The 25,314-nt window shown below is 61.7% G+C and overlaps 3 protein-coding genes across 10 annotated transcripts in view; 1 reads left to right on the forward strand and 2 right to left on the reverse strand.

Annotated features, from left to right (window-relative positions):
- The window catches only part of EXD3 (exonuclease 3'-5' domain containing 3), a 76,282-nt gene extending 71,309 nt beyond the window's left edge, over positions 1-4,973 (reverse strand). For all 4 annotated transcript variants that reach the window (XM_059926144.1, XM_059926143.1, XM_059926138.1 and 1 more), the window contains exon 1: positions 4,311-4,973. The gene's annotated coding sequence lies outside the window, so the exon portion shown is untranslated. The remainder of the gene's footprint in view (positions 1-4,310) is intronic.
- On the forward strand, positions 4,482-16,246 carry NOXA1 (NADPH oxidase activator 1). Of its 5 annotated transcripts, XM_059926145.1 has the most exons (14): positions 4,482-5,165; positions 7,042-7,124; positions 7,987-8,095; positions 9,216-9,350; positions 11,534-11,641; positions 12,592-12,651; positions 12,895-12,938; positions 13,443-13,575; positions 14,825-14,864; positions 15,088-15,146; positions 15,388-15,542; positions 15,681-15,792; positions 15,883-15,997; positions 16,095-16,246. In XM_059926145.1, exons 1-14 carry the CDS (start codon positions 4,989-4,991, stop codon positions 16,181-16,183), a joined length of 1,419 nt encoding a protein of 472 aa, XP_059782128.1. In that variant the 5' UTR covers positions 4,482-4,988; the 3' UTR covers positions 16,184-16,246. The 5 variants fall into 5 exon arrangements, with proteins under 5 accessions (XP_059782128.1, XP_059782130.1, XP_059782129.1 ...); XM_059926147.1 differs by lacking the exon at positions 15,088-15,146 and having other exon boundaries at positions 9,216-9,361; XM_059926146.1 differs by lacking the exon at positions 12,895-12,938 and having other exon boundaries at positions 9,216-9,361.
- Positions 16,203-21,136, reverse strand: ENTPD8 (ectonucleoside triphosphate diphosphohydrolase 8). The gene is made up of 10 exons (XM_059926150.1): positions 20,977-21,136; positions 19,514-19,656; positions 19,313-19,430; positions 18,574-18,724; positions 18,288-18,447; positions 17,971-18,201; positions 17,632-17,895; positions 17,336-17,446; positions 16,993-17,127; positions 16,203-16,918 (listed from the first exon to the last, which is right to left on the reverse strand). Exons 2-10 carry the CDS (start codon positions 19,637-19,639, stop codon positions 16,730-16,732), a joined length of 1,485 nt encoding a protein of 494 aa, XP_059782133.1. The 5' UTR covers positions 19,640-19,656; positions 20,977-21,136; the 3' UTR covers positions 16,203-16,729.
- Between the last annotated feature and the right edge of the window lie 4,178 nt (positions 21,137-25,314).

Raw genomic sequence — 25,314 nt, forward strand, 5'->3', positions numbered from 1 at the left:
GCAGCACGTGGGATCTTAGTTCCCCCACCAGGGCTCGAACCCATGTCCCCTGTATTGGAAGGCAGATTCTTTACCACTGGACCACCGGGGAAGTCCCCTGGGAAATAGATTTTAGCTCAGATACAAGGAAGTTTTTCTGAACAACCTCTAAAGTATTGAATTTTAGAGCTGGAAGAATCTTAGAGGTCATTTAATCACTCCAATTTTCAGGCTATCTGTAAAATAGAAAAACTTGTAATTGAAATCTTCTTAAAGATTTTAAAAAATTAAACGTTTTATTTTGAGATAACTGTAGATATACATATACTTGTAAGAAATACTAATAGATGTCCCATATACCCATACACATATACCCCAAATCACAACCAGGACCTTGTGTTGATTCAGTCGAGAACCAGAACGCTCCAGCCCCACGGAGCCCTCCTGTTGCCCTTTCACAGCTGCCCCAAGTCGTTGATCTGTTAGTGACCCGTTAGTGACTCCTGACAACGCTGATCTGATCTCCATTCACGTCATTTGTCATTTGAAGCAAGTTGCATAGATGGAACCACACAGTCTGGCCTTTCGGGGTCTGTGTTCACTCGGCACACTCCCTTGAGATGCACACAAGTCGCCGTGTGTGCCCAGCGCTCATCCTTTTTGCTGAGTGGCCTCCCTCGGTGTGGACGCACAGTCTGTTTGACCAGCACCCCCTGAAGGGCATCTAGGCGGTTTCCAGTCTTGGGCTATTAGGAGCAGAGCCGCAACAGTAATCCGTGTACACTGGCAGGCACAGGGATGGTACTTTTTTCATCTTTTTATTATGGAAATAGAAAAGTTGAAAAGTAGTGGGCACAGAGAACAGCCAGAGAGTAATTCAAACAACGGGACCCCGGGTGGTGAGTGCACAGAGGCAGGGCCCCAGGACAGAGCCAGAGGAGGTGGAAGAGGCGGCCGGGCTGGGGGTGGAGCACAGGAGACCCGGAGAAGGTGTGTCCCAGAGGCCAGGCACCGACGGGCGGACGAGCCACAAGGAGGCCACCAGAAACCCTGACAAGTGCTTGGGTGGAACCCTGGTGGGAAGGCCGCCTGGAGCAGGATTAAGAGTAAAAAGCACGATGGGAAAACAGTCAAAAAGCTACACACAGTGACCACCTGACCCAGCTCCCAAGAGAATGGAAAACACACGGCCACACAAACACCTGCACACAAGTGTGATTCACAAGAGCCAAACAGTGGAAGCAACCCGAATGCCCATCAGGGATCCACGAAATCGGTCCATCCACACAACAGCATGTAACTCAGCCTTAAAAGGGATGAAGAGCTGACACACACTACAACGTGGACGATCCTCAAAACCATGATGCTGGGCTTCCCTGGTGGCGCAGTGGTTGAGAATCTGCCTGCCAATGCAGGGCACACGGGTTCGAGCCCTGGTCTGGGAAGATGCCACATGCTGCGGAGCGACTGGGCCCGTGAGCCACAACTACTGAGCCTGCGCGTCTGGAGCCTGTGCTCCGCAACGAGAGAGGCCGCGATAGTGAGAGGCCCGCGCACCGCGAGGAAGAGTGGCCCCTGCTCGCCGCAACTAGAGAAGGTCCTCGCACAGAAACGAAGACCCAACACAGCCATAAATAAATAAATAAAAGCCATCTATCTGCTTATTGTCATTATTTAAAAAAAAAGAAAAAAAAAAAAAAGAAAACCATGATGCTGAGGAGAGAAGCCAGACGTACATCTACACGCTTCACAATTCCACTCACACGAATTGTCCAAAAGACGCGAATCCGCAGAGACTGCACCACCAGGTGCCCGGGGCTGGGGGAGGCGTGACAGGGAGTGATTGCAGCGGGGGATGAGTGAGTGGTGATGGCTGCACAACTCTGTCAATGTGACAAGAACACTGAACCGTACACTTTAAAAATGAACTTTATGATATGTGAATCATACCTTAGTTTCTAAAAAGCACCCAGCAAAGGTAACAAAGACGCTGAGTACTGGCAATTCTTTCAAGGAGTCTTGCTGCAAAGGGGAACAAAGAAATGGTGTGGGCGCAGGAGGGGAGTGTTTTGTTCAAGGTGCGAAGACAAACATCTGTTTCGAGGGGGGAAATGATACCTAGAGGGAGCACCCCAGGGAGATACGTGGGGATGAGGAGGGGGCAGCGCCAGGCCCACGTGGGCCCCGCAGGAGCCGGCGCGTTCCCAGGGAGGAGGTGGGGACCCCCTTCCAGCTGCCGCTTTTCCTCCGGGAGCCAGGGGGCCGGGTCCTGGGCTGGGAGGCAGGATGGGGCAGAGGTGGGGCCCGAGGAGAGGATGAGGAAGGAGCTGGGCCGGGGGAGGAGCAAGTGCCCGCACGGGGCCCGCGTGAACCCCCTGAGGCTCACGGTCCAGGGGGACAGAGACCAGCCGGCGAGGCCAAGCTCCTCCAGCCCGAAGGGACCGGGTACCAGAGGCCCCGGTGGGCGGGGCTCGTCAGGTGGAGGGCGGGAGCTGCAAGGACAGACGGGGCGGGGGGGTGAGGGCTGCAGCGACGGAGAGCCCCAGGTGGGCCGGTGGGAGGGGGCAGCTGAGCTCAGGGACCCGCTGGGGCTGCGAGGGAGGCGGGAATCCTGAGGCCCGGGGCAGGGCTGCGGGGAGGCTGGGGGGCATGAGGTCTGGTGAGAGGAAGGGAGCGTCCACACGGGAACTCGGGGAGGAGGGAGCATGTGTGTGGTGTGGGCCCTGCCCACCTCCAGGCCAGCAGTTTGGGAACCTCAGAGCCCACACCGGTGAGGAAGCAGGGTCCTCGGGGACACAGCGGCCCAGGACACCTTTTGAGCACTTCTCAAGCATCATGGCAGGCCCTTCTCACAGCAGCCCTGCTGGGTCGTCCTCATCGTCCCTGGTCCTCAGGTAAGGCACAGGGAGCTGGTCCAGGGCCACACAGGGAGGAGACTCAGCCATAACTGAGCAGAGTCACAGGCCCAACTGAGGAAGGAGGAGTCCAGCGTCAGAGGCAGCTGGGTCTCTGTGTTAACCGCTGGGCTCCGGGCTCTGACACCTCCCGAGACACAAGCCTCCCCTGGACCCTGGAGGGTGCTCTCCTGAGTACGGAAAAGGGCAGAGCCCATCTACGGGAGTGTTTCTAGGGTTGGGTGCTGTGACGGTTAATTTTATGTGTAAACGTGACAAAGCCATGGTGCCCAGATATTTGGTCAAATACAGTCACATGTTGCTGTGAAAGTATTTTTCAGATGAAATTAACCTTTAAAACAGTAGACAAAACAACACTGGTAAAGCAGAGACTCTCCACGAAGTGGGTGGGCCTTGTCCAATCAGCTGAAGGCCTTAAGAGAAAAGACTGAGGTCCCCTGAGGAACAGGGATGTCTGCCTCGAGACTCGAGCAGCAGCGTCAACTCTTCCCTGGGTCTCCGGCCTGTCACCGCCCCCGCCCCCCGGGCTGAGGACCTTCTGGTGTTCACGGTGTGAAACTGAATGAAGGGAACCTCATTAAAATGGAGTCGGGAAGGCTGGAAGGGGGAGCTCTCACACACCACCACTCCTCGTGTCTGCAGACCCCAAACAGGCAGAGACGTACTTCACATCGACCCAGAGGAAAAGGCAGGTTTTCTCCCCGCTGGCAGCAGCCCAGCCAATGGGAAGCATCACCACCCTGAACCCCGTTTCCTCCAATGGGCTCTCCTTGCAAGCGGCCCCTCCCAACTTCCTCCTTTTTCTCTATCAAGTAACGTTCCTCTCCTTTATTAGCTGGTCTTGCCTATAGTTTTCGCTGTGGCCCGCTTGTCCTGAGTTGCAATTCTCTGCTGTTCCTGAATAAACCCATTTTGCTGATAAAATAACTGGCTGTTTTATCTTTAAGGTCAACCAGAGACTTGAGGGGGGCGGGGTACACAGCAGCTCTATGCTTGGCGTCCAGGGTCTCCCGGGCCGCACCACGTGGGGCCCACCTGCCCACACAGGGGCAGCGCCAGCCACAGGAGGTGGGGGCTGGACCAGTCCTGCCGGCTGAGGGAACGACGGAGAGGGGAAGGGGCTCCCTGGGCGGAAGGACGCCCTGACGGACGTCCCCAGAGGGTCGCTGGGGAGGACCACCACTTGCTTCCTCACGTGAGCCTCGGGCCTCCCCTCCGGCTCCGACCCGGGGTCCTAGACTGGCTGTGCCCAGCCGGGGTGACCCGCCCCCGGGGCCTTCCCAGCTGTGCCCATGTCCAGCACCGGCCGCGGGCGCGGGAGGCCCAGGGGCACCAACTGTGGCCAGTGCCCGGCCCAGGACGTGCTCCACGGCCCCCGCCCCTCGCACGCTCGGCCCGCGCCCCGAGGTCGCTTACCTGAGTCGGCGGGGTCCGCCCGGAACCTTGGCCCGGCCGCGGCCACGGCCTCAGCAGCGGGCCCGGACGGCTTTCCGCAGCGCACCGAGGCCGACGAGGCCTGGCGAGCTGTCGGCGGCGAGCCGGGAAGCGCGAGCTGGCGGACCTCCAGGCGGAAGTCCAGAGGGGCGGGGTTGACTCGGGGGGAGGAGCCGGGCCTCTGTTTGGGGGCGTGGTTAGTCCGGAGGGGCGGGGCTGGGTCCGGGGAGGAGCCGGGAGGCTGGCTAGGGTCTTGGTCAGGGCGGTGGGGCGGGGCCGGCTTGGGAGGGCCTCCAGGCCGTTGTTTGGGGGCGTGGTCATTCCGGGGGCGGGGCTGACGGGGGTGGGGCCGCTCTGCCGCCAGGGGGCGCCGTGGGCCGCAGGAGGCCTGGTGCACCTGGCGCGCCCCGGCCCGCCCCGCCCCGCCCCTCACCAAGTACCTGGCGCTGGTATCAGTCCCCGACCCTCCCGTCCTCCTCGGAGGGCCCCCGCAGCTCCACGCCGGTCTCCGGATCCCGGGGCCCCTGCTCCGCGGTCCTCGGCCCCCAGCCACCCCACCGGACCTGTGACGGGACTCCCAACGCCGCCGGCCGCGCCCGCCGCGCTCCGGCCAGGAATCTCCGACTTCCGCCGTGGGGCCGGGCAGGTGTCCACCTCGTCATGCCCTCGCTCGGGGACCTGGTGCGCGACTGGCACCGGGGCGCGCAGGCTGTGGCGCGTGGGGACTGGGACTGCGCCCTGCGCCTCTTCTCGAGCGTCCCGGAGCCGCCCGCCAGGATGAGCTTCAACGTGGGCTGCGTGCACCTGCTAGCCGGGGACCCGGAGGCTGCGCTGCGGGTGAGCCAGGGGCCCGACAGCCTGCGCCCCCAGGATTGGTCGCACAGACCCCACCCCTGGGGGACGCTGCTCTCTGGCCCTGGGGGGGGGGTCGATGAGGGGTGGGATAAAGTCCCAGCTGCAGGGGTGAGCCCAGGATCCCTGCCTTTCCTCCCTGATGGCCACCTGAGGATGTCTCCCCAGGTCTGCCTCAGTGAACACCTAAGCAGGGGAGGCCTGTGTGGGCAGGGGACCCCAGCGGAGCTGAGTCAGGGCCGGGATGGGGGTGCAGGGCTCTGGCACTGCTTCCACTGTGTGGTGACCATGTGCCAGGCTCTGTAGTTTTGGGGAACGGCCGGGATGAACACTGGCTCAGGTGCTCTTGGCCGAGGTGCTAATGTACCTGCAAACAGGCTCGAAGCTGGATGGGGCTGGGAAGGGGCACCCAGGGTGTAGAGTTTGGGCTGGGCCTTCTGCAGACACCTGCGGTGATGGCCAGGAGACAGGGTCTCTGGTTGCTGCCCAAACCCCAGATCTGAGCGCTCACCCGTCTCCCACCCACTCCCCAAAGCAGAACCAAGATCTGGGGGTACACATGGGCGCACACACACACGTGCCTCCGCCAAGCGGCCAGCAAGGCCACTCTCTGCCCTTCAAGCCCCCAGGTTTATCACGGTGGTGCACGTTCCACGGGTGACAACAAAAAGCCAGAAGTACCCCGAATCCCCCTCAGAAAGAGCCAGGTTCCCGCGTTGTTCAGGCCATCAGTGACAGCTACCGAAAACGTGTTCAAGGGACCTGCCCTGTCATTCTTCACATCTGTGTATGAATCTACAGTTATCTCAGCAGCAATGTCAGTGTTAAAATGTTATCCAACAAGGGGGTGCAATCACTGGACACCATGGAATCAGCGGTGTGAGGCCAATCCAGTCACCACTTCCTCTAAACTGTGATTTAACCAGAGAGAGGGGACAAAAGTTCTGCGCAGAGGGGTGTGAGTGTTAAATTCTCCTCCACCCTAACCGGAGACGGAGTAGCGGAGGCATGTTTGTTGGAAATTTTTTAAAAAGCAGATGGAACGGCTACAGTTAATAAAACTGGTTGTCTCTGAGGACCTGGACAGGGTGAGAAGGGTGTAGCTGGGAATGCAATCTGTTGGTAGGAGCCCTACGGAAGCTTCGGTTTGGCTGCTCTGTGTGGCAGGACAACAAACGGGTTTCCCTAGTGCTGAGTGGCCACATCAATACTGTGTGCGGACCCTCAACCTCGGGTCAAACTCAGTTCAACAAGACCCCCACTTGGCCATGACACCAATCCAGTTACCTGTATTTAACTTGATAGCTGCTGTATGCCCTCCTCTTGCTTGTGTTTAACTGGTGGCTGCTGTCCTCCTTAGGAACAGATGATGTCATTTCTGAGTCTAGTTTCAGGAAGAGCTGTGTTTTACACACATATTAAGAGTTTTGTGTTGTTGTTCTTTCTGATTCTAATAGATGAGAATTGTGTCAATTTGTACGAACTACCAAAACTAGGATTTAAAAAAGACAAAAATCTTGCATAACTCCCTCCCCCGAAGGTAACTATGATTAACACGATGGAGTGTTTCCTTGTCCTCATGGTAAACAAGTTGGTTTGTGCTGCCACCGAACTGCCCCTGAGCGTGTCGCAGGGCACCTCGGGAGCCCAGGCGGGTTTGGGTTGTGGCTGTGACGCGTGCGCCCAGCCTCGGACTCAGAGGTCCCCCGGGTGGGCACGGGAGACCTTCTCCTGCAGGTGGCCATGATGGGGGCCAACAGGATTCCTTGACCCATTGCTGGGCGTCTGCCTGGACCGCATCTGTGACACAGGAGTGACGGGGTTACAGACCTGGAGGTTCCATGGGCAGTTTTGTCCCCAGGCATTTGACCAGGCAGTGACCAAGGATGCCTGCATGGCTGTTGGCTTCTTCCAGCGAGGAGTGGCCAACTTCCAGCTGGAGAGGTGAGCACAGAAGTGCCCTGTTCTTCCTCTGATGGCCCTTTGGCTCTGCAGAGCCCTTTCCTGTGTTCCTCTCTGCCCACGGGTCACCTCCTCTCACTGACCCCTCCTGGGCGGCCCCAGGGGAGCCCAGGAACAGGATGCTGTGGTCGTGTGGCGGCGGAAGCAGGGTAGGGCTGCACCTTGACCCTTGGCTCTTTGCGGGGTTCGGGGGATCAGAGTGCTTGTGCTGGCTTCCCCTCCTTTGCTCCTACATCCCTGCTGTAGCCGGGACAGCGCGATTATACCCATTCTGCCAACGTGGAAACCGAGGGCAGGGCTGGAGGAGTGGTGCGTCCCAGGACATGGAGGTGATGGGGGTCCTCCCTAGCCACCTGGCCCTCGGCGCCGGGCCCTTCCCAGAGAAGGGATCCGGGCTGCAGGACAGGCCCGACCCCCACAGAAGGTCCCACTGGGGGCAGGTGGGCTCTGGGGGCGACCTCCTCTTCTCATCGACCCAGGAGCCTTCCTGGGAGCGATGGGGATTCTGGTGGGGGCTGGGGAGCTTCCAGCGGGGCTCTGCATGGGGAGGCCCGTGGGGCGGGGCCCGAGAAGCAGGCAGGACACGCCCAGGGCACTCTGCACACCGAGGTTCGGGAGAGGGTCTGGGGTACGGGCAGGGGAGCGAGGCGCCCAGAGGACAGAGCTGGAGCCCCACGTGCTGCTCAGCCCGTCTGTGTGTGGACCCCCTGTGTTGAGACCTGGGTGACCACCACGGCCTCCACCACTGCAGCAGGAGCTGGGGCAGCGTGGGGCTGGGCGAAGCTCCACCCCTTGCCCTCTGGCCGCTGAGGGCCTCCACGCCAGGCTCCCCTGCCGCCCACAGGTTCCGGGAGGCCCTGTCCGACTTCCAGCGGACCCTGGCACAGCTGAGGGACAACGCCGCCATCGACTACACCCAGCTGGGCCTGCGGTTCAAGCTGCAGGCCTGGGAGGTGGGCGTGCGGGGAGCGGGACGCGGCTGGGCGCTGGGGTGCTGTCTGCGGGCAGGCGGCCCAGGTGATCCTTCCAGGCCGCTCGTCCTGAAGACCCCATCCTCTGGGTCCCGCTGTCTTGTCACTGTCACAGCTGGGGCCGTGTTGACTCAGGTGCTCCCTCTGGCCAGAGGGGCCCCCAAATCCCACCGGGGGGCGCAGGGGAGGGTCAGAGGTCAGCGAGAGGTGACAGGCGGGGGGGGGGGCTGGGCCGAAGCAGGCCTGGCTGTGGGCCCCTGGCGTCCCCGCCCTGGGGTCCTCGCTTGGCGCCGTTCCTGGCCTCCTGGGGCGGGGTGGGCACTGACGGAGGGGCTTGGGAGGAGCGCCCATGCTCCTAGCGCTCCCGGACACGTGCTGCCTCGGAGCCCCTGGGAACCACCCGCGTCCCACTAGGCCAGCCGCGGGGGATGTCCCGCCGGGGTGGCCCCGGCCCAGGGCACTGTGTGCAAGGCGGGCTGTGGGAGTCGGCCGGCCGTGGCCCCAGCAGGCCATGTGACAGCAGCTCTGGGAGCGCGGTGTCCCTGCAGACTGCGGGGACAGAGGCTGCCGTGGGCGAGCACTCCCCATCCTCCACGCTCGGCTCCCGGGAGCCCTGGGCGACTTCGCTGCTGTTTCCCAGCACATCCGGCCCAAAGCGTCCTTCCACACGGGCGGAGGGGCGGGGCGGAGAGAGGCCTTCCTCAGACAGCACCCCAGACTCTTGGGGGTTCAGTAAGCAGGGCAGCACGGGGAGGAGGGGGTCAGGCCAAATGCAGGACGGGGCCGCAAAGGCCGAGAGGCTGCTTCCAGAGATGGGAGGTCCGCCTGACCTTCAGAGCAGAGAAGCAGGGAGGGCTGATCCGCTCCGGCTGGGGGTCTGGAGAATGAGGCCTGCCGGGCAGAGCCGGCCCAGGGGCAGAGCCAGGCGGGCTGCACGTCTGCTGGGCACCCGGAAGAGCCCTGGGCAGCTGTGTCTGGGAAGCGCAGTAGCTGGACCAGGGGCAGGGCCAGGTGTGGGACCAGGCGGTGGGGCTGGGGGCAGAGCTGGTGCGGGTGGGGCTGGGGGGTCCTGGGCCTGCCGTCACCCCCGCCTCACTGTCAGGTGCTCTTCAGCGTGGCTGCAGTACAGAGCCAGCTGGGGCTTTGGGCAGAGGCCGCCCGCAGCCTAGAGGGAGCCCTCGCCAAGGGGCCGGAAGGGGCCCGCGATGACCTGGACGTCGCCCTGGGCCAAGTGCAGGTGCGGGGCAGGTGAGGGCAGGTGGGGGGCAGGTGGGGGGCAGGTGAAGGGAAGGTGAGGGGCAGGTGAGGGGGCAGGTGAGGGGAGGTGAGGGGGCAGGTGAGGGGGCAGGTGAGGGGCAGGTGGGAGGCAGGTGAGGGGCAGGTGGGAGGCAGGTGAGGGGCAGGTGAAGGGTAGGTGAGGGGCAGGTGGGAGGCAGGTGAGGGGCAGGTGAAGGGTAGGTGAGGGGCAGGTGGGAGGCAGGTGAGGGGGCAGGTGAGGGGCAGGTGAGGGCAGGTGGGGGGCAGGTGGGGGGCAGGTGAGGGGAGGTGAGGGGGCAGGTGAGGGGGCAGGTGAGGGGCAGGTGAGAGGCAGGTGAGGGGGCAGGTGAGGGGGCAGGTGAGGGGAGGTGAGGGGCAGGTGAGGGGGCAGGTGAGGGGCAGGTGAGGGGGCAGGTGAGGGGGCAGGTGAGGGGCAGGTGAGGGGCAGGTGGGGGGGCAGGTGAGGGGAGGTGAGGGGCAGGTAGGGGCAGGTGAGGGCAGGTGAGGGGGCAGGTGAGGGGGCAGGTGAGGGGCAGGTGAGGGGCAGGTGAGGGGGCAGGTGAGGGGAGGTGAGGGGGCAGGTGAGAGGCAGGTGAGGGGGCAGGTGAGGGGAGGTGAGGGGGCAGGTGGGGGGCAGGTGAGGGCAGGTGAGGGGCAGGTGAGGGGTACGTGAGGGGTAGGTGAAGGGAAGGTGAGGGGCAGGTGAGGGGGCAGGTGAGGGGAGGTGAGGGGGCAGGTGAGAGGCAGGTGAGGGGGCAGGTGAGGGGAGGTGAGGGGGCAGGTGAGGGGGCAGGTGAGGGGCAGGTGGGAGGCAGGTGAGGGGCAGGTGGGAGGCAGGTGAGGGGCAGGTGAAGGGTAGGTGAGGGGCAGGTGGGAGGCAGGTGAGGGGCAGGTGAAGGGTAGGTGAGGGGCAGGTGGGAGGCAGGTGAGGGGGCAGGTGAGGGGCAGGTGAGGGCAGGTGGGGGGCAGGTGGGGGGCAGGTGAGGGGAGGTGAGGGGGCAGGTGAGGGGGCAGGTGAGGGGCAGGTGAGAGGCAGGTGAGGGGGCAGGTGAGGGGGCAGGTGAGGGGAGGTGAGGGGCAGGTGAGGGGGCAGGTGAGGGGCAGGTGAGGGGCAGGTGAGGGGGCAGGTGAGAGGCAGGTGAGGGGGCAGGTGAGGGGGCAGGTGAGGGGCAGGTGAGGGGCAGGTGGGGGGGCAGGTGAGGGGAGGTGAGGGGCAGGTAGGGGCAGGTGAGGGCAGGTGAGGGGGCAGGTGAGGGGGCAGGTGAGGGGCAGGTGAGGGGCAGGTGAGGGGGCAGGTGAGGGGAGGTGAGGGGGCAGGTGAGAGGCAGGTGAGGGGGCAGGTGAGGGGAGGTGAGGGGGCAGGTGGGGGGCAGGTGAGGGCAGGTGAGGGGCAGGTGAGGGGTACGTGAGGGGTAGGTGAAGGGAAGGTGAGGGGCAGGTGAGGGGGCAGGTGAGGGGAGGTGAGGGGGCAGGTGAGAGGCAGGTGAGGGGGCAGGTGAGGGGAGGTGAGGGGGCAGGTGGGGGGCAGGTGAGGGCAGGTGAGGGGCAGGTGGGCAGGTGAGGGGCAGGGGAGGGGGCAGGTGGGGGACAGGGGAGGGGCAGGGGAGGGGAGGGGGCAGGTGAGGGCAGGTGAGGGGCAGGTGGGGGGCTGGTGAGGGGGCAGGTGGGGGGCAAGTGAGGGGCCAGTGAAGGGGCAGGTGAGGGCAGGTGAGGGGAGGGGAGGGGGAAGGTGGGGGGCAGGTGAGGGGCAGGTGGGGGGCAGGTGAGGGCAGGTGAGGGGGAAGGTGGGGGGGCAGGTGAGGGGAGGTGAGGGGGCAGGTGGAGGGCAGGTGAGGGGAGGTGAGGGGGCAGGTGGGGGGCAAGTGAAGGGCCGGTGAAGGGGCAGGTGAGGGCAGGTGAGCAGAGCCAGACTCCTAAGCTGACTCAGGTGGCTTGCCAGGCCCATAGCCTGCAGTTTGGGGCTCACATGTGTCCCGCCCCCAAGACTATATGAGCTGAAGAAACTTCTGGAGGGAGGCGGCCTGTGTGCCCAGGTATGGGCTGGGCTTCCCGTGGGCTATGGGAAGTAGGTGACGGGGCCAAGCCGTCCCTTCTGCTGTGAGGTTCCTGCGGCCGCAGGCCTGGCCCAGTGCTCAGGTCTGCGTTGTCCGGATCCCCCTCCAGAAACAGGTCCCCCTGCAGCCTCGGCAGGTCCCCAGGGGTGAGGTCTTCCGGCCGCACAGGCGGCACCTGGCGCACCTGGAGCCCGTGGATTTCCTGGGCAAGGCCAAGGTAAGGGAGGGGCAGCTTCTTGCTTCTCAGGCCCCAGGGGCTCAGGGGCCAGCAGCACCCAGCAGGCCGCAGAGCGGCGGGCAGCCAGGCCCCTGCTGAGCTCACACCGTGTCCCAAGCTTCCGGGATGAGCTCACAGGGACACCCGGGGTCATCAAGGCCTTGGTGGGTGGACAGAGGACACAAGGCTCCCAGGGTGGGCAGCAGTGTCTCCAAATGGGGCCACAGATCTGGGTCTTGGAACCTGGCGGTGGAGCCCACCAGAAGCTGCTGAGGACCCCCAAGGTGGTGCCGGCCCTGCCTGCCTCCGCCCTCGACTCGCTCTTCTGGCCTCAGCGTCTCCTGGGTTCTGTGTTTCTGTGTCCTCCCTGCATCTCTGCCTCAGAGAGCAAGACCCTGGGGAGGACCAAGGCAGGCTGGCCTGGGCCACCTCTGCCCACCCTGGGTCAGGGCAGAGCAGCAGCAAGATCGCAGGATAATGGGGAGCAGCTCACCCCAAAGGTGGGGCGGTAACCAGGGAAATGAGGACTCCCTGTGCAGAAAGCAAGATCCACTCTGGTTTCCAGCTGGTGGCCCTCAGCCAGGCCTGACACCCCCCGGTCACCCGAGGGCTAGGTGCTGCGTGTCTTTGCTGGAGGGCTGCGTGGAGGAGGGGGCTCTGAGCTGCATTAATCCATCAACTTGGAGTCCTGTTATCACAGGAGATGACTGCTTCTAAGAAACAAGAATATTTTAAAAGTTGTATGAAAAATAAGTTAAAATGATCAGCACAGATGTTTTCCTTCTTCAAACATATTTTTCCCACCTCCCTGCCCCCACCACGGTGGTCCAACGTCTTTGGGCCGGGCTTGGGCAGCGCCCCCCCGGGCAGATGGGAGACTTCGGGGTTCAGAATGGGCAGCGAGGGCTGGGCACCCCTGACTCGGCCGGCCCCTTGCTGTCCCTCCCCAGGTGGTGGCCTCCGCCGTCCCTGACGGCCCGCACGGGGACGCCCGGCCTCAGCAGCCACAGGTGGGTGGGCAGCCTTCCAGCCGCCTGACTTCTCTGACATTTTGCAGGTGGGGCCTTCCAGACCCATTACTCTTAAGGATGCCTTAAAGCCTCCCCGCAGGCTTCTCAACGTCCTTCTGATCTAAACGTGGGGGGGCGTCCCATCCCGGGAGAGAGCCAGTGAAAACTGTGCAGCCTTGCCCCCCAGCCCCCGACGCTCCATGGGGTCTGCATCCTGAGGAGGGGGTCACTGTGTGCCCACAGGCTCTCTACGCACGTGGTGAAGCCAGGCCTGGGGCTGCCGAACGGTAGGAAGGGGCTGTGGCCCCCCACTCCTCCCCTGTCGGCAGAGGCCCTGCGAGGCCTGCCTTCCGGCCCGAGGCTAGAGCCCCTTTGCAGACCCAGTGTGGCCGCTCCGGGCCAGGGCCCAGGGGGGCTGTGTCCCCTTTCTGGACTGGCTGGTGCCCCAGTGCAGGGAGGGGGGGCCCGCCTTGCTCAGCCCTCCCTGTGCCCGCATTTGTCCTGAGCCTGTTCTGCTCCTGGGGAAAGAGCCTGCCTGCCCCTCACTGAAGCTCTGCTCAGGCCTGGGAGTGGGCACCAGCGGCGCCGGGGTGGGGTGCAGGCTGGGCTGCAGGCCGACGGGAGCAGCCCTGCCAGCCCCGCCAGATGCAGCCTCACAGGTGGCGGTCCAACTGGGGAGCTCCTCGTTTCCAGCTCAGGGCTCTCCTAGGCCCACCTTTCACGGAGGACCTCGACCTCTGTGCTGGCTGGGTGAGGCCTGAGAACGAGGACCCCCTCCCCCTTCCCTCCAGGGCCCGTGACACAGGCCCCTCCGGACCTGGTACCCGCTGTGGCCCCAGGACGCCCCTTGATGCGGAGATGGGGGTCAGCTCTGGCCAGGCTGGGCGGGCTGACCGTGGCACACTGGTCACCAATGATGAGCAGGTGGGTGAGCCCGGGCAGGGCAGGCAGGGGCCACAGTATTTGGAGGACCCCCGCCCCAGGCTGAGCTTCGGGACCAGCCACAGCTGGACCCTGCAAGGGTCTCAGGGCAGGGAAGGTGGCCTCATCACCTGCTGGGGGATAGAGATTTGGCTTCCTCAGGCAGGCCAGGGACTTGGCGGGAGCCAGCCACAGTGACCGGACGCCATGGGTCAGGGACACACTGCTGCTCACGTGTGCATAGACAGGAGCCCGGGTGTCTGCTCCCCACCCTGGGCCCGGGAGGGGCCTGCAGCCCGTGCATCATAGCCGTGAGGCTCCCACCCCTCAGCTGGGGCCCCCGGCCTTCCTTCTTGGACACGGGACTCCCCGCGATGCCCCAGGCACTGGGTGAGGCTGAGGAAGGGAGGGGCACAGGATTCTCCAGGGCAGGTGTGCCGGCAGGGGTGTGCAGCCGGCACCAGGAGCCGGGAGGCCGCCCAGCACAGAGAAGGTGGTTAAATTTCACATTCAGTTTATCAAAGGACTCAGTTTAAAATGAGACGGTCACTTCACTTCCTCTTTCACTGATGTCCAGCTAACTCGGTGGACAGATCGGTGCCCTTGAAAGCCATCCATCACAGCTGTGCTTGATGAAACCCCGTGGCCCTAAGTTCACATGCTGGGTGTTCGAGCACTTGCCCTCCAATGGGCAGCAGCTTTCTAATTGCTTTAAACAGCTGACAAATCTGATACAAATCTAAACACTCCGTTTACAAACTTAGTCCAACTTTCAGATCCCACCTGAAATCAGGATCTGAGTCAGCTGGTCGGTGTGGCCAGGACTGGGGCCCTCTGGGGTTTCTGCTGCCCCTCAGCACACCCACTGCTTAGGGTCCCAACACAGGGTGAAGTCCAGCGGGTCCCTGGCTTCGGTCCCCAGCCCCCGGGGTCACCGGGAACCCCAGCTGGAGCTGCCACCTCCTGGTGGGCCAGGGGGAAACGGGTTGGAGCCCACAGTGCCAGGTGGCCTGTCTGTAGTCTCCAGGCCTATAGGGACCTGGTTCATGCCCCAAATTCACCTCCAACGCCGTTCGATTTGTGGCTTCCTGCCTGGCCAGGCCGTCTTGCAGGCCATGCCCCTCACCACTGGCTCTGCTCGGACAGTGTCTGGGCACCGCCCCCGACGAGCTCCAGGCCCAGGGGAAGCTACCTCCACCCTCAGGGCCCCACCCCGGCCCGGCAGAGCCCCAGCCTGTGGCTTTCCTTGCAGAGGCCCCACGCGGAGCAAGTTGACCAGCAGGTCCCTCCAGGTGAGGCCCCCTGAGCAGCTGGTGGTGGGAGGGAGGGTACTTTGTGGAGGGAGCCCCAGGCAGGTGTCTGGACGGGGCTGGGAGCAGCCTCTTTGTCCTCCAGGGAGGAAGCTGGTAGCCTTGGGGCTCTCGGTGGGCACGTGGTGCCAGCATCTCTACTCCAACATGTTCTACTTTGGGGGTCGGTAGCCACCTGAGTCCCTGACTCCTCCCCGTCCCGCAGGGCTGCTGGTGGCTGGGGGGCCGGGCCCTGGCTCCTCTGAGGATCCTGCAGGTGCTGGGGTAAGAGGCACTGGCTCTCATGCCACCCTCCACCCCCCAGGGATGTGGGGCTCCAAGGCCAGACCGCATGCTCCGAATGCCTCTAGGGACCCCAGCTAAAGAAGCCTCACAAGTCCAGAGCCCCAGCCCCCTCCCACCCTCTCAGTCCCTGCCCTGCCCCCTGGCCCGAAGGCCACCCTGGCAGTCCTGGGCACACAGATCTGGGGCCTTGGAGACCAACCACCTTTCTGCCTGGACCCAGGGCGTGGCTGCAGGAGGCCCCGAGTCCTTGGTGACCTTCACAGTGCAGTGCACCTTCGCCCTGGCCCTGAGGGCCCCAAGAGGAGCTGACCTGTCCAGCCTGCGGGCCCTGATGAGCCAGGCCCTCCCTCCCCAGGCCCAGAGTGGGCAGCTCAGGTGAGCTGGAAAGCCAGTGTGAGGGCTCCAAGCTGGGCACCTATTAGTCCCGGCCCTGGGAGGGCTTTTGAGGTCAGAGGTCAGCGCCCTCCCTAAAGCCCCTGCCCGCGCTCCCCACTCTGAGGCATCTCTTTGCAGTTACCGAGACCCTAGTGACAGCAGGGGCTGGGTGCCCCTCACCGGGGAGGAGGCACTGCAGAGGGCCTGGCAGAGGGCTGCCGGCCCTGGGGAGCTGCGGCTACAGTGCCGGGTGAGCCGGGGCGGGGGGCGGCCCGGGGCGGGGGTGTCCGGCCCTTCTCCCCGTGCCGAACTTACCCTACAGCCCTGCCCCCTGCCGCAGGGAGTGGGCGGCCGGCCTGTCCTCTACCAGGTGGTGGCCCGGCACGGCTACTCCGCCCAGAGGCCAGAGGACCTGGCCCTGCAGCCGGGAGACACCGTGGACGTCCTGTGCGAAGGTAGAGCTGGCACTGCCCCCCCATCGCCCTGCCGGGGGCCCCGGGGCAAACGCGGTGTCTGCGAACAGATGTGGTGATGCCCTGACGCCCCCTGCAGTGGACCAGGCGTGGCTGGAGGGCCACTGTGACGGCCGCATCGGTATTTTCCCCAAGTGCTTCGTGGTCCCGGCCATCCGGCGCACATGAGGAGCTTGGCGCTAAGAAGTCCGTGGCAAGGAGGGTTTAATAAAGGCGATCTGCCCCCACCAAGGTGTGGTCCGTGTTCTGGGCTTGGCCACTGAGAGGGCCTGACCGAGGCTTCTGAGGCTGTGGGGTGGCCGCTCCGGGAAAAGCCCGCAGAGCCTGGACATTGGCTCTGCCAGCTCCTGGAGAGGCCGGGGCCCGCTGCCAGCCCCTCCCAAAGAGCCGGGCCCCCTCTACCTCCAGCAGTCACCCCCACTCCCAGGCTTGGCCTGGCCCTGCACCCGTAGGTCTGCAGTCACACAGCCCTGAGGGCTGCAGGGGTCGCGATGGCCCAGCCTTCGTGCAACATGGGAAACACGCTGGGGCGCTGGGACCTGAAGGCCACGGTCGGGGCCACGGCACAGCCTCCGTGGCCAGAATGACCCCAAGGGCAAAGGGGGGCCATATGACCATGGGGCCAGAGCCCACAGGGCAAGCCTTGGGGGTCAGGGCTCAGGAAGGCTCTGGCCAGCTCAGGCCTCTGCCTTCCAGCACCAGCTGGCAGCCGGCCTAGTCCCGGCGCCAGAGCTGCACCGCAGTGGCCCCGAGAATGGCCGTGAGGGTCAGCACCAAAAAGACGACTCCGGCCACCCAGACGCCATAGCTCTGTGCCCGCCACTGGGCGGGCGCCTCGGCTGGGATCAAGCTGGTCAGGTTCAGCATGTAGCCGAGCGTCCAGCCGATATCGGTGCCACCGGCCTGTGGGCCACACGGCCGGTCAGGCTGCGGGCGGCGGCCCAAAGCCCCAACCCGCTCTCGCCCTGAGCCATCACCTGCTTGCGGAACTCGATGCCACCCCAGGTCTCCTGGCTGAACCTGTAGCCCTCCAGCAGGAGCGTGAGGACGTACAGGCCGGAGGCACAGTAGTCGCGCAGCCAGCGGTCCTGCCCGGGCGAGCTCGCCTCCACCTGGGGGCCCAGGAGGCCAGGAGGCCCGTGAGGCCTCACCTCCTGGGTCCCCACGGCTGGTCCCCCTCGGAGGCGTGACCCTGAGTCTCCTGCCTGGAGCCCCCCAGCCCCCCGGCCGCACTGCCTGGGACGGGGTCCCTGCTCGGTGGAGCCTGCAGCCCAGGGAGCTGGGACCCAGCTGGGGGGCGGGCGGCCCACATCCACCCACCAGCTTCCAGGGCCTCTGGCAGAACTCCCAGACAGTGGCGTTGGCCGTGGCCAGCGACGGCCTGGAGGTGAGGTTCAGGAAGTGGAACGTGTGGTAGAAGTTGGAGAAGGCCTGGGGAGGGGGGTGAATTGCCCGGGCAGGGCGCAAGGCAGGGGGGCCCAGGATGAACCGGGTTCCGCCCCTCCCCACCCCACCCCATCCCACCTGGGGTCCCAGGCTCCCCAAGGGCCCCCTGGGGTCGGGCCCTGGGGCCCTGAGGGGAAGCTGGGACCCGAGGGCAGGCCATGGGGGCTCACGTAGAACTGGCCCCGCACAGGGGGCTGGTAGACCCTGTCGAAGGCGCAGTCTCCTCGGCCGTCACAGCTGGAGAAGTTGAAGAGACCCCGGATGGCGGCGACACAGGCCCCGGGGTTCCCCGTCCCCTCCACAGTGAGGTTCTGGCCGAGGTCTCGGAGGGCCGCGGCCTGGACGCAGGGCGACCCGTACAGGGGGGCCAGGGCCAGCGTGCCCCGGTAGCCGCTGTGGTAGCAGGGGTGACGCACCAGGAGGCCCGGGCTGCTCTGTGGGGAGGGTGGGGGCATCTCTGAGCACCGGCCTGGCAGGGTGCCCTGCCCTCCTCCCGCAGAGCAGCCCACCTGCACCAGCCCGGCCAGGAGCCGGTTCAGCATCTGGTCGCGCCCGAAGCAGAGGTAGCTGTGGGTGTAGACACTGTGTTCTGTGCCATAGAGGCGGAAGGTGGCCTGGGTGGTCTTGTCCAGGATGGGGCCTCCAGGCACAAAGGTGATCTGGGTGGAGGCGCCACCCATGTCCAGGGCGCCCACCAACGTCCCCTCCAGAGGCCGGATCCATTCTCCAGAGAAGGAGTACTGGCCACAGACAGGGGGCACTGAGTCCTGGGGCCGGCCATGATGACCCCCCCGCCCCCCTCCCACTCTGGGGCCGTCTGTGGCACCTTCACCAGCAGGCCCAGGACGTAGTTGATGGTGACCCAACCTAAGGCCCCTTCGTCCTGCCCAGCCAGGAGCTCAGCGCCCCAGAAGTCCACGGGAGACCGGCTCAGGACCCGGTTGACTGCTGCGAAGACGTCCTCCGCCTGAGAGCTGTTCTTCTGGCTGCACGGAGAGGACAGGGACGCTGGAGCTGGCAGGAGCCACCCCTCCTCCGCCCCGCCTGAGCAGGGACCACAGCTCTCACACTGCACCCCAGGGACGTGTGTGGGCCCATGCCAGCCCCCGCACCTGAGCAGCCTCATGCCAGCCGTGGCCCCCAGGAACATGGGCGTTTGCTGATGCTTGGCCTTTGGGATCAGTGCCAGCGCCTCCTCCAGGCAGCCCTGCAGGCTCTCGCCAGCCTGTGCAGGGTCGGAGGCGTAGGAAGAGATGCCAGGCCCTGAAACACAACACTACAGGACGAGGCTCCAGGCCCCGAAGGAAGCTGAGCTGTAAGGGCCTGTGGGAGGTTGAAAAGTAGCCCCCAAACATGCGTCCACATCCTCACCCTCGGAGCCTGCAAATGGGACCGTATTTGGAAAAAGGGTCTTTGCAGATGTCATTAAGTTAGGGATCTTAAGATGAGATCATCTGGATTTCCCAGGTGGGCCCTAAAACCAACGACTGGCATCCTTACAAGAGACAGAAGAGGGAGATTTGAGACACACAGGGGAGAGGCCACGTGAAGTCCGAGGGAGAGGTTGGAGGGATGCCACGTCTGGAGCCCCAGGAGCTGGAAGAGTTTGTTTTGGATCTCTGCAGGCTCAGGCAGGACAGATCCAGAGCCCTGGCCCAGCTCCCACTGACCAGCTGGGCCCCCTGGGGCAACTCACTGAACCTCCCTGAACTCCTTTCCTTTAGGTTGATTTGCTACTGCCCAGCTCCAGCCTGTGCCACTTCCCAAACCTCCATCCAGCTGGAAAGCCCAGCCGGGCAGCGGTCGGCAGCTCCCAACACCCATCCACCGTTGATGGAACTGCCCACTGACCTTTCACCTGGCAGGCCAGGGCCTGGCTGACCACACCTGTGTCATTCTCCTTGTTTGCCAGCCACTGATACACAAAGAGTGATGTGTGGGAGGACCCAGCGTCGAACACGATCCCGAACTGGGAGTGACACCAGGGTCAGGAGGGCGTCGGGGCCGTGACGGCCCAGCCCAGCCTCCCCTGGGTGGGGTCTGGGGGCACACCTTGGTGTCTGCGGGCAGGAGGACGTTGGTGGCCTCCACCAGGAAGAGAATGAGCGTGGTGAGGCCTGAGACCGCTGCAGCCCCAAGCAGGGCTGTGAAGACCCGTTCCTTCCGTGTCAGCCCCATGGGGGCGGGACTGGCACCTGTGGGGTGGGCAGCAGTGAGCACCCCGACTCTGCTGGCTGCAGGAGCCGCTGCCCTGGAGAGGCCCTCGGTCCTCCCCGGGGCTCAGACAGCCCATGCCGGCTGGGTCGATGGGCAGGACTAAAGACCACGCCGGAGAGCCGGGCTACGCATGGTGTCACGGCGTCACAGGGGCCGGCAGGGGCCGGGCACCGGGACGCCCTGTCTGGAGACAGGCTAGGCTGCAACACACAGCAATGAGGAGGTCCCGGAGACCCCCTTTCTAGTGCCACACCGAGGCCCAGCAGAGCTACCCGCGTGTGCTCTGGCAGCCCCACTCCCCGCACCCTCCCAGGACCCCAGCTCCCCTCCCGTCCCCCGCAGGATAAGGAGCCCCAGCTCCACAGTGAACTCCGGGAACCCAGGGCCCCACCTCTCCCATCTACCTGGCTCCTCCTGCAGCCCTCACCCCAGGCCTCTCCCAGGACAGTTTTCTAAGAGCCCTGAGGTCGGGCCTGAACCCGGTGGGGACAGGTGACCGACTGCCTGGGTGTCTAATCGTTGCCAAGCAGGTCAGCGGGGGCCCGGGAAGCTCGGTTTCTCTACCGAAGGACCTGAAGGCCGAGGGGTTCTGAACAGATTCATCTGGTTTCTGTTTAAAAACCCAGCCTCGGGCTTCTCTGATCTGAAACTTTTCACTTGGCCCCATGACGGTCCCTCGCAGCCGGCCCGGGCTGACCCAGGAAGGTGGTTTGCACGGGGCCGCGGTGCCAGCTCAGTGGCTGGGGCCTCTGCGGGGCCCTCTCCAGCCCCCAGACGTCCCTGAGCAGGGCCCACGCACACGAGGTCAGCAGGGGCCTCGGCCAGTTGCCACCACTGTCCAAAGGAAATGGTCTGAGGTCTGCAGAGCTCTGAGGCTCATGGACTTTGTGCGGCATCAGTATCCCCACGGGAATGCGGCTGTTCCCAGGGGGCGTCCGCCTCCCAGGGCGAATGCAAGGCCCTGGGCTCCAGGTGGCCCGTCTGCGTCCTGATCCCATTTTAAGGAGGGAAGAGCGAGGCTCAGAGAGGACGGGAGACCTGCTCGAGCCGCCGTCAGGCCGGACGGGACCCAGCCTGTGTCCCCAAACGCACCCTGGCCACAGGCCGCCTCACAGAGACAGGCAAGTTACAGGCAGGGCCAGGGACACCGCTACCCCACCTCACACCCCCTCCCGGGCGTGTAGCACCCTGAGCCCCCCGCCTGAGCCCCCAGTGGGCGGGCAGAGAGGCTGGGTAGACTCCACACAGAGCACGCCCCCAGGGCCGGTCGGCACCCCCAGACCAACACGGCCCCTCACCTGGGCTGGTGGGTGAACAGCCGCAGCGACGTGGAAGCCGGCCCGGCTGTCGTCTCTCAGGCACCGGCCAGGTGCCGGCCCGCCTCTGCCCGCCGCCCGATGCCAGTCACCGCTCCCCTGAGCCCGGGTCTGCTGTCAGGCAGGCGACAGCCGCTGCTGCCTGCCCCCACCTGGGGTCACCAGCCCCGCCCAGGGTGGTCGCCTCTGGAGGCTGCTTAGACTTTGCCCTCCGACCCCGCCCTTCCCCAGCGGGAGGACGGTGCCCGCTCTCAGGCGAAGGGCAGGTCAGCGGAGTCAGGTGACTGGAAAGGGCCCAAGGCCGAGGGCTCGGCCAGAGCAAAGGCCCGGAGTCAGGGCCAGCTGTGGTCCCACGAGGAGGGCGAGAGTCAGCCCCAGTCGAGTGGTTTGGTGGTTTGCAGGCGTGCGGTGAAATTGCCCCTTTTTGTGCACACGGGTCTATTTGTGTGACCCCGGCCACCACAACCAGAACCGCCCAGCCCGGCCCCACCCCCCCACCCCACTGGCTCTCCTCGCTGAGGATTTGTCCTCGGGAGGGGGTCTCAGAGATGGATTGAGCCTGGCTTCTTCCCCCCAGCTTGAGGCCTGAGGCCCGGCGTCTCCCCCGTGCCCACGCGGAGACCGGCTGCTCTGATGAACCGTTTGCTGAACCCCCGGTGCTGGAGGCATTGGGGTTCCCGCTCTCCGACTGTGAAAAGCTGCCGTGGACGTTCAGGCACGAGGCTTCGCTGGACCTGTGCTTTCGCTCCCACCCCGGAGACAGACTGCTGGGTTTAACTCGATGCAAAACTGCGCAGATGTTCTCTAGCGTGAGAGAGCCGGTCTCTCTGCGTCCTTTCCAGTGTCCGCGTCACAACTTTTCATTTCAGCCGATCTGACCGATGCACGGTCCAGCCTCACTGTGGCTTCAGTTTGCACCAAGGGCTGAGGACGCTGAGCGTCTCCCCACGCGCTTTTTGCACACGTGTATCCTCTCTGGTCAAGTGTCACATCTTTTGGTTGGATCGTTTGACTTCTTCCTGCTGAGTTTGGAGAATTCTTTATATATTCTAGGTGCAGCCCCTTCTCCTGTATGAGGTTTGCAAATATTTTCTCTCAGTCCATATCTTATCTGAACAGTGTATTTCACAGAGCAAATTTTAAAATTCTTGATGAAGTCAAATTTATCAGTGTTTTTTTGTGGATGGTTTTTTTGTGTTGTTACTAAGAACTTTTTGCCTAACCCCTGGTCATGAAGAATTCTTTCTCCTCAAGTCTCCTAGTTTCATGATGTAACTTGATCTATGACCCATTTTGAATTATTCTTTGTAAGATGTGTGGCTTGGTCAAGTCCACCTCCTCTGCATGTGGACGGCCGAGACACCGGCACCGGGTGTTGAAAAGACCATCCTTTCTAAAGAAGATGTGGTACATATATACAATGGAATATGACTCAGCCATCAAAAAAGAAGGAAATAATGCCATTGGCAGCAACATGGATGGATCTAGAGATTATCATACTGAGCGAAGTAAGTCAGAAAGAGAAAGACACATACCGTATGATATCACTTACATGTGGAATCTAAAATATGATACAAACCAACCTATCTATGAAACAGAAACTGACTCACAGACATAGAGAACAGACTTGCGGTTGCCAAGGGGGAGGGGGAGTAGGGAAGTGAAGGAATGGGAGTTTGGGGTTAGCAGATGCAAACTATTGTATACAGGATGGATAAACAACAAGGTCCTACTGCATAACACAAGGAACTATATTCAGTATCCTGTGATAAACCATAATGGAAAAGAATATGAAAGAGAATATATATATATGTGTGTGTGTGTGTGTGTGTGTGTGTGTGTATATATATATATATATAAATAACTGAGTCACTTTGCTGTGCAGGAGAAATTAACACAACATCGTAAATCAACTATACTTCAATAAAATTAAAAAAAAAAAAAAGGACGGGGGCTTCCCTGGTGGCCCAGTGGTTAAGAAGCTGCCTGCCAATGCAGGGGACATGGGTTCGAGCCCTGGTCCGGGAGGATCCCACATGCCTCGGAGCAACTAAGCCCGCGAGCCACAATTACTGAGCCCGCGTGCCACACTACTGAAGCCTGTGCGCCTAGAGCCCGTGCTCCACAACAAGAGAAGCCACTGCAATGAGAAGCCCGCGCACTGCAACGAAGAGTAGCCCCCGCTCGCCACAACTAGAGAAAAGCCTGTACGCAGCAATGAAGACCCAATGCAGCCAAAAAATAAATTAATTAATTAAATTTAAAAAAAATTTAAAAAAAGAAAGGACCATCCTTTCTCCGTGGACCCCTCTGCACCTCTGTATGATTGGCCATATTTGTGAGGGCCCATTTCTGGACGTTCTATTGTGTCTCTCGTCCCCAATTCTGTCTTAATTATGCAGCCACATAGTAAGTCTTTTTTTTTTTAAAGATGTGGGTATTTTAAAATAAATTTATTTATTTACTTATTTCGTTTTGGCTGTGTTGGGTCTTCGTTGCTGTGCGTGGGCTTTCTCTAGTTGCGGTGAGCGGGGGCTACTCTTCATTGTGGTGCGTGGGCTTCTCATTGCGGTGGCTTCTCTTGTTGCCGAGCACGGGCTCTAGAGCGCAGGCTCAGTAGTTGTGGAGAACGGCCTTAGTTGCTCTGTGGCATGTGGGCTCTTCCCGGACCAGGGCTCAAACCCGTGTCTCCTGCATTGGCAGGCGGATTCCTAACTACTGCACCGCCAGGGAAGTCCCCACATAGTAAATCTTAATATTGTGCAGTATGAGTCCTCCAACTTCAATCTTCTTTTTCAAAATTGTTTTAGCTATTCTAGTTCCTATGCCCTTCCATATAAATTTTATAGTCAGCCCCTCTTTATGTACAAAAAAATTCTCCTGAAACTTTTATTGGCGTTATATAATCACTTTGTGGAGAATTGATATCTTTACAATTTTGAGTCTTCCAATCCATGAACACAATTTCTCTTCTCTCTAGTTAGTGTTTAGGTCTTAAAATTTTTTTCGTCAGCATTTTTCTAGTGTTCAGAACAATGATCCAGTACATGTTTTGTTAGATTTATACCTACGTATTTCATTTTTGCGGGGAGCTATTGTAAATGGTACTTTTAAAAATTCAGTTCTCAATTGTTCATTGGCGGTAAGTAGATGCAACTGGTCTTTGTGGTTGACCTTGTACCCACCACCGTGCGAAGCCCACCTATTAGCCCCAGGAGTTTGTGTAGATTCCCTGGAGTTTCTGACGCAGACAGTCGTGTGGTCTCTAAACACGACAGCGGCATCTCCTCCTCTCGTGTGTGCCTCTTCTTCCTCTTTCTCACCTACTGCCCTGGCCAAGACTCCCAGGTGCACGAAGTAGGGTGATGACCGCACACCCGAGCCTTGTTCCCAGCCTGAATTGTCGTCCACCATGAAGCACAGTGTCTGTTAGTTGTTGGTGTTACGCGGATGCCCTTTGTCAGGGTGCGGAAGTTCCCTTCTAGTTTGCTAGAGTTTTCGTCACGAATGAGCGCTGTATTTCGTCACGTGCTTTGTCTTCATCCATTAATATGTTCGTGTGATTTTTCTTCTTTGGACACTCAGTGTGGTGATATACACTGACTGATTTTCCTGAATACTGAACCAGCCATACATTCTCAGGATAAACTTCCCTTGGTTGTGGTGCATTGTTTTCTTTATATATCACTGGATTTTATTTGTTGACACAGTCAGGTCTCATTATTTGTGGATTTTGTATTTGCAATTTTGCCTACTAACCTCAGAAGTTTTTTGTAATCCCCAAATCAATACTTGCAGTGCTTCCGTGGTCATCTGTGGACATGAACAGAGCAGCAAAAAGTTTGAGTGACTTGATGTGCATGTCCTCAGCTGAGGTTGAACAAGGCGACACTGCCTTCTTGTTTCAGCTCTTGCTGTAAACAAGCGTCCTTTTCACGGTCTGTTTCGTGCCATGTTTTTTGTGCTTTTGTGCTTTCAGGAACCTGAGCCTCTATCTCCCCTGGGGAGCAGTGGTTCGGTGTTGGCTAACTTGGAGTTTGCAGTGACTTCATAGAACAGAACTACTTCAGAGAATAAGAATAATTGTATCTGTTGAGGGTTTTTGCAGCTATGTTCACAAGGGTTTGTTGTTTTCTTTTTAGTGCTGGTTTCAGTACTGGGGTGATGCTGGACTGGTAAACAAGTTGGGAAGTTGTCCTTCCCCTTTTATTTCCTGGAAGGGATTTGTAGACTTTGTATTTCTTCTTTAAATGTTTAGTATAATTTGCCAGTGAAACTATGAGACTTTCTTTTTCAGAAGATATTTAACTATAGATTTAA

The sequence above is a fragment of the Balaenoptera ricei genome, chromosome 6 (assembly GCF_028023285.1).
Source record: "Balaenoptera ricei isolate mBalRic1 chromosome 6, mBalRic1.hap2, whole genome shotgun sequence".
NCBI classification, from domain to species: domain Eukaryota; kingdom Metazoa; phylum Chordata; class Mammalia; order Artiodactyla; family Balaenopteridae; genus Balaenoptera; species Balaenoptera ricei.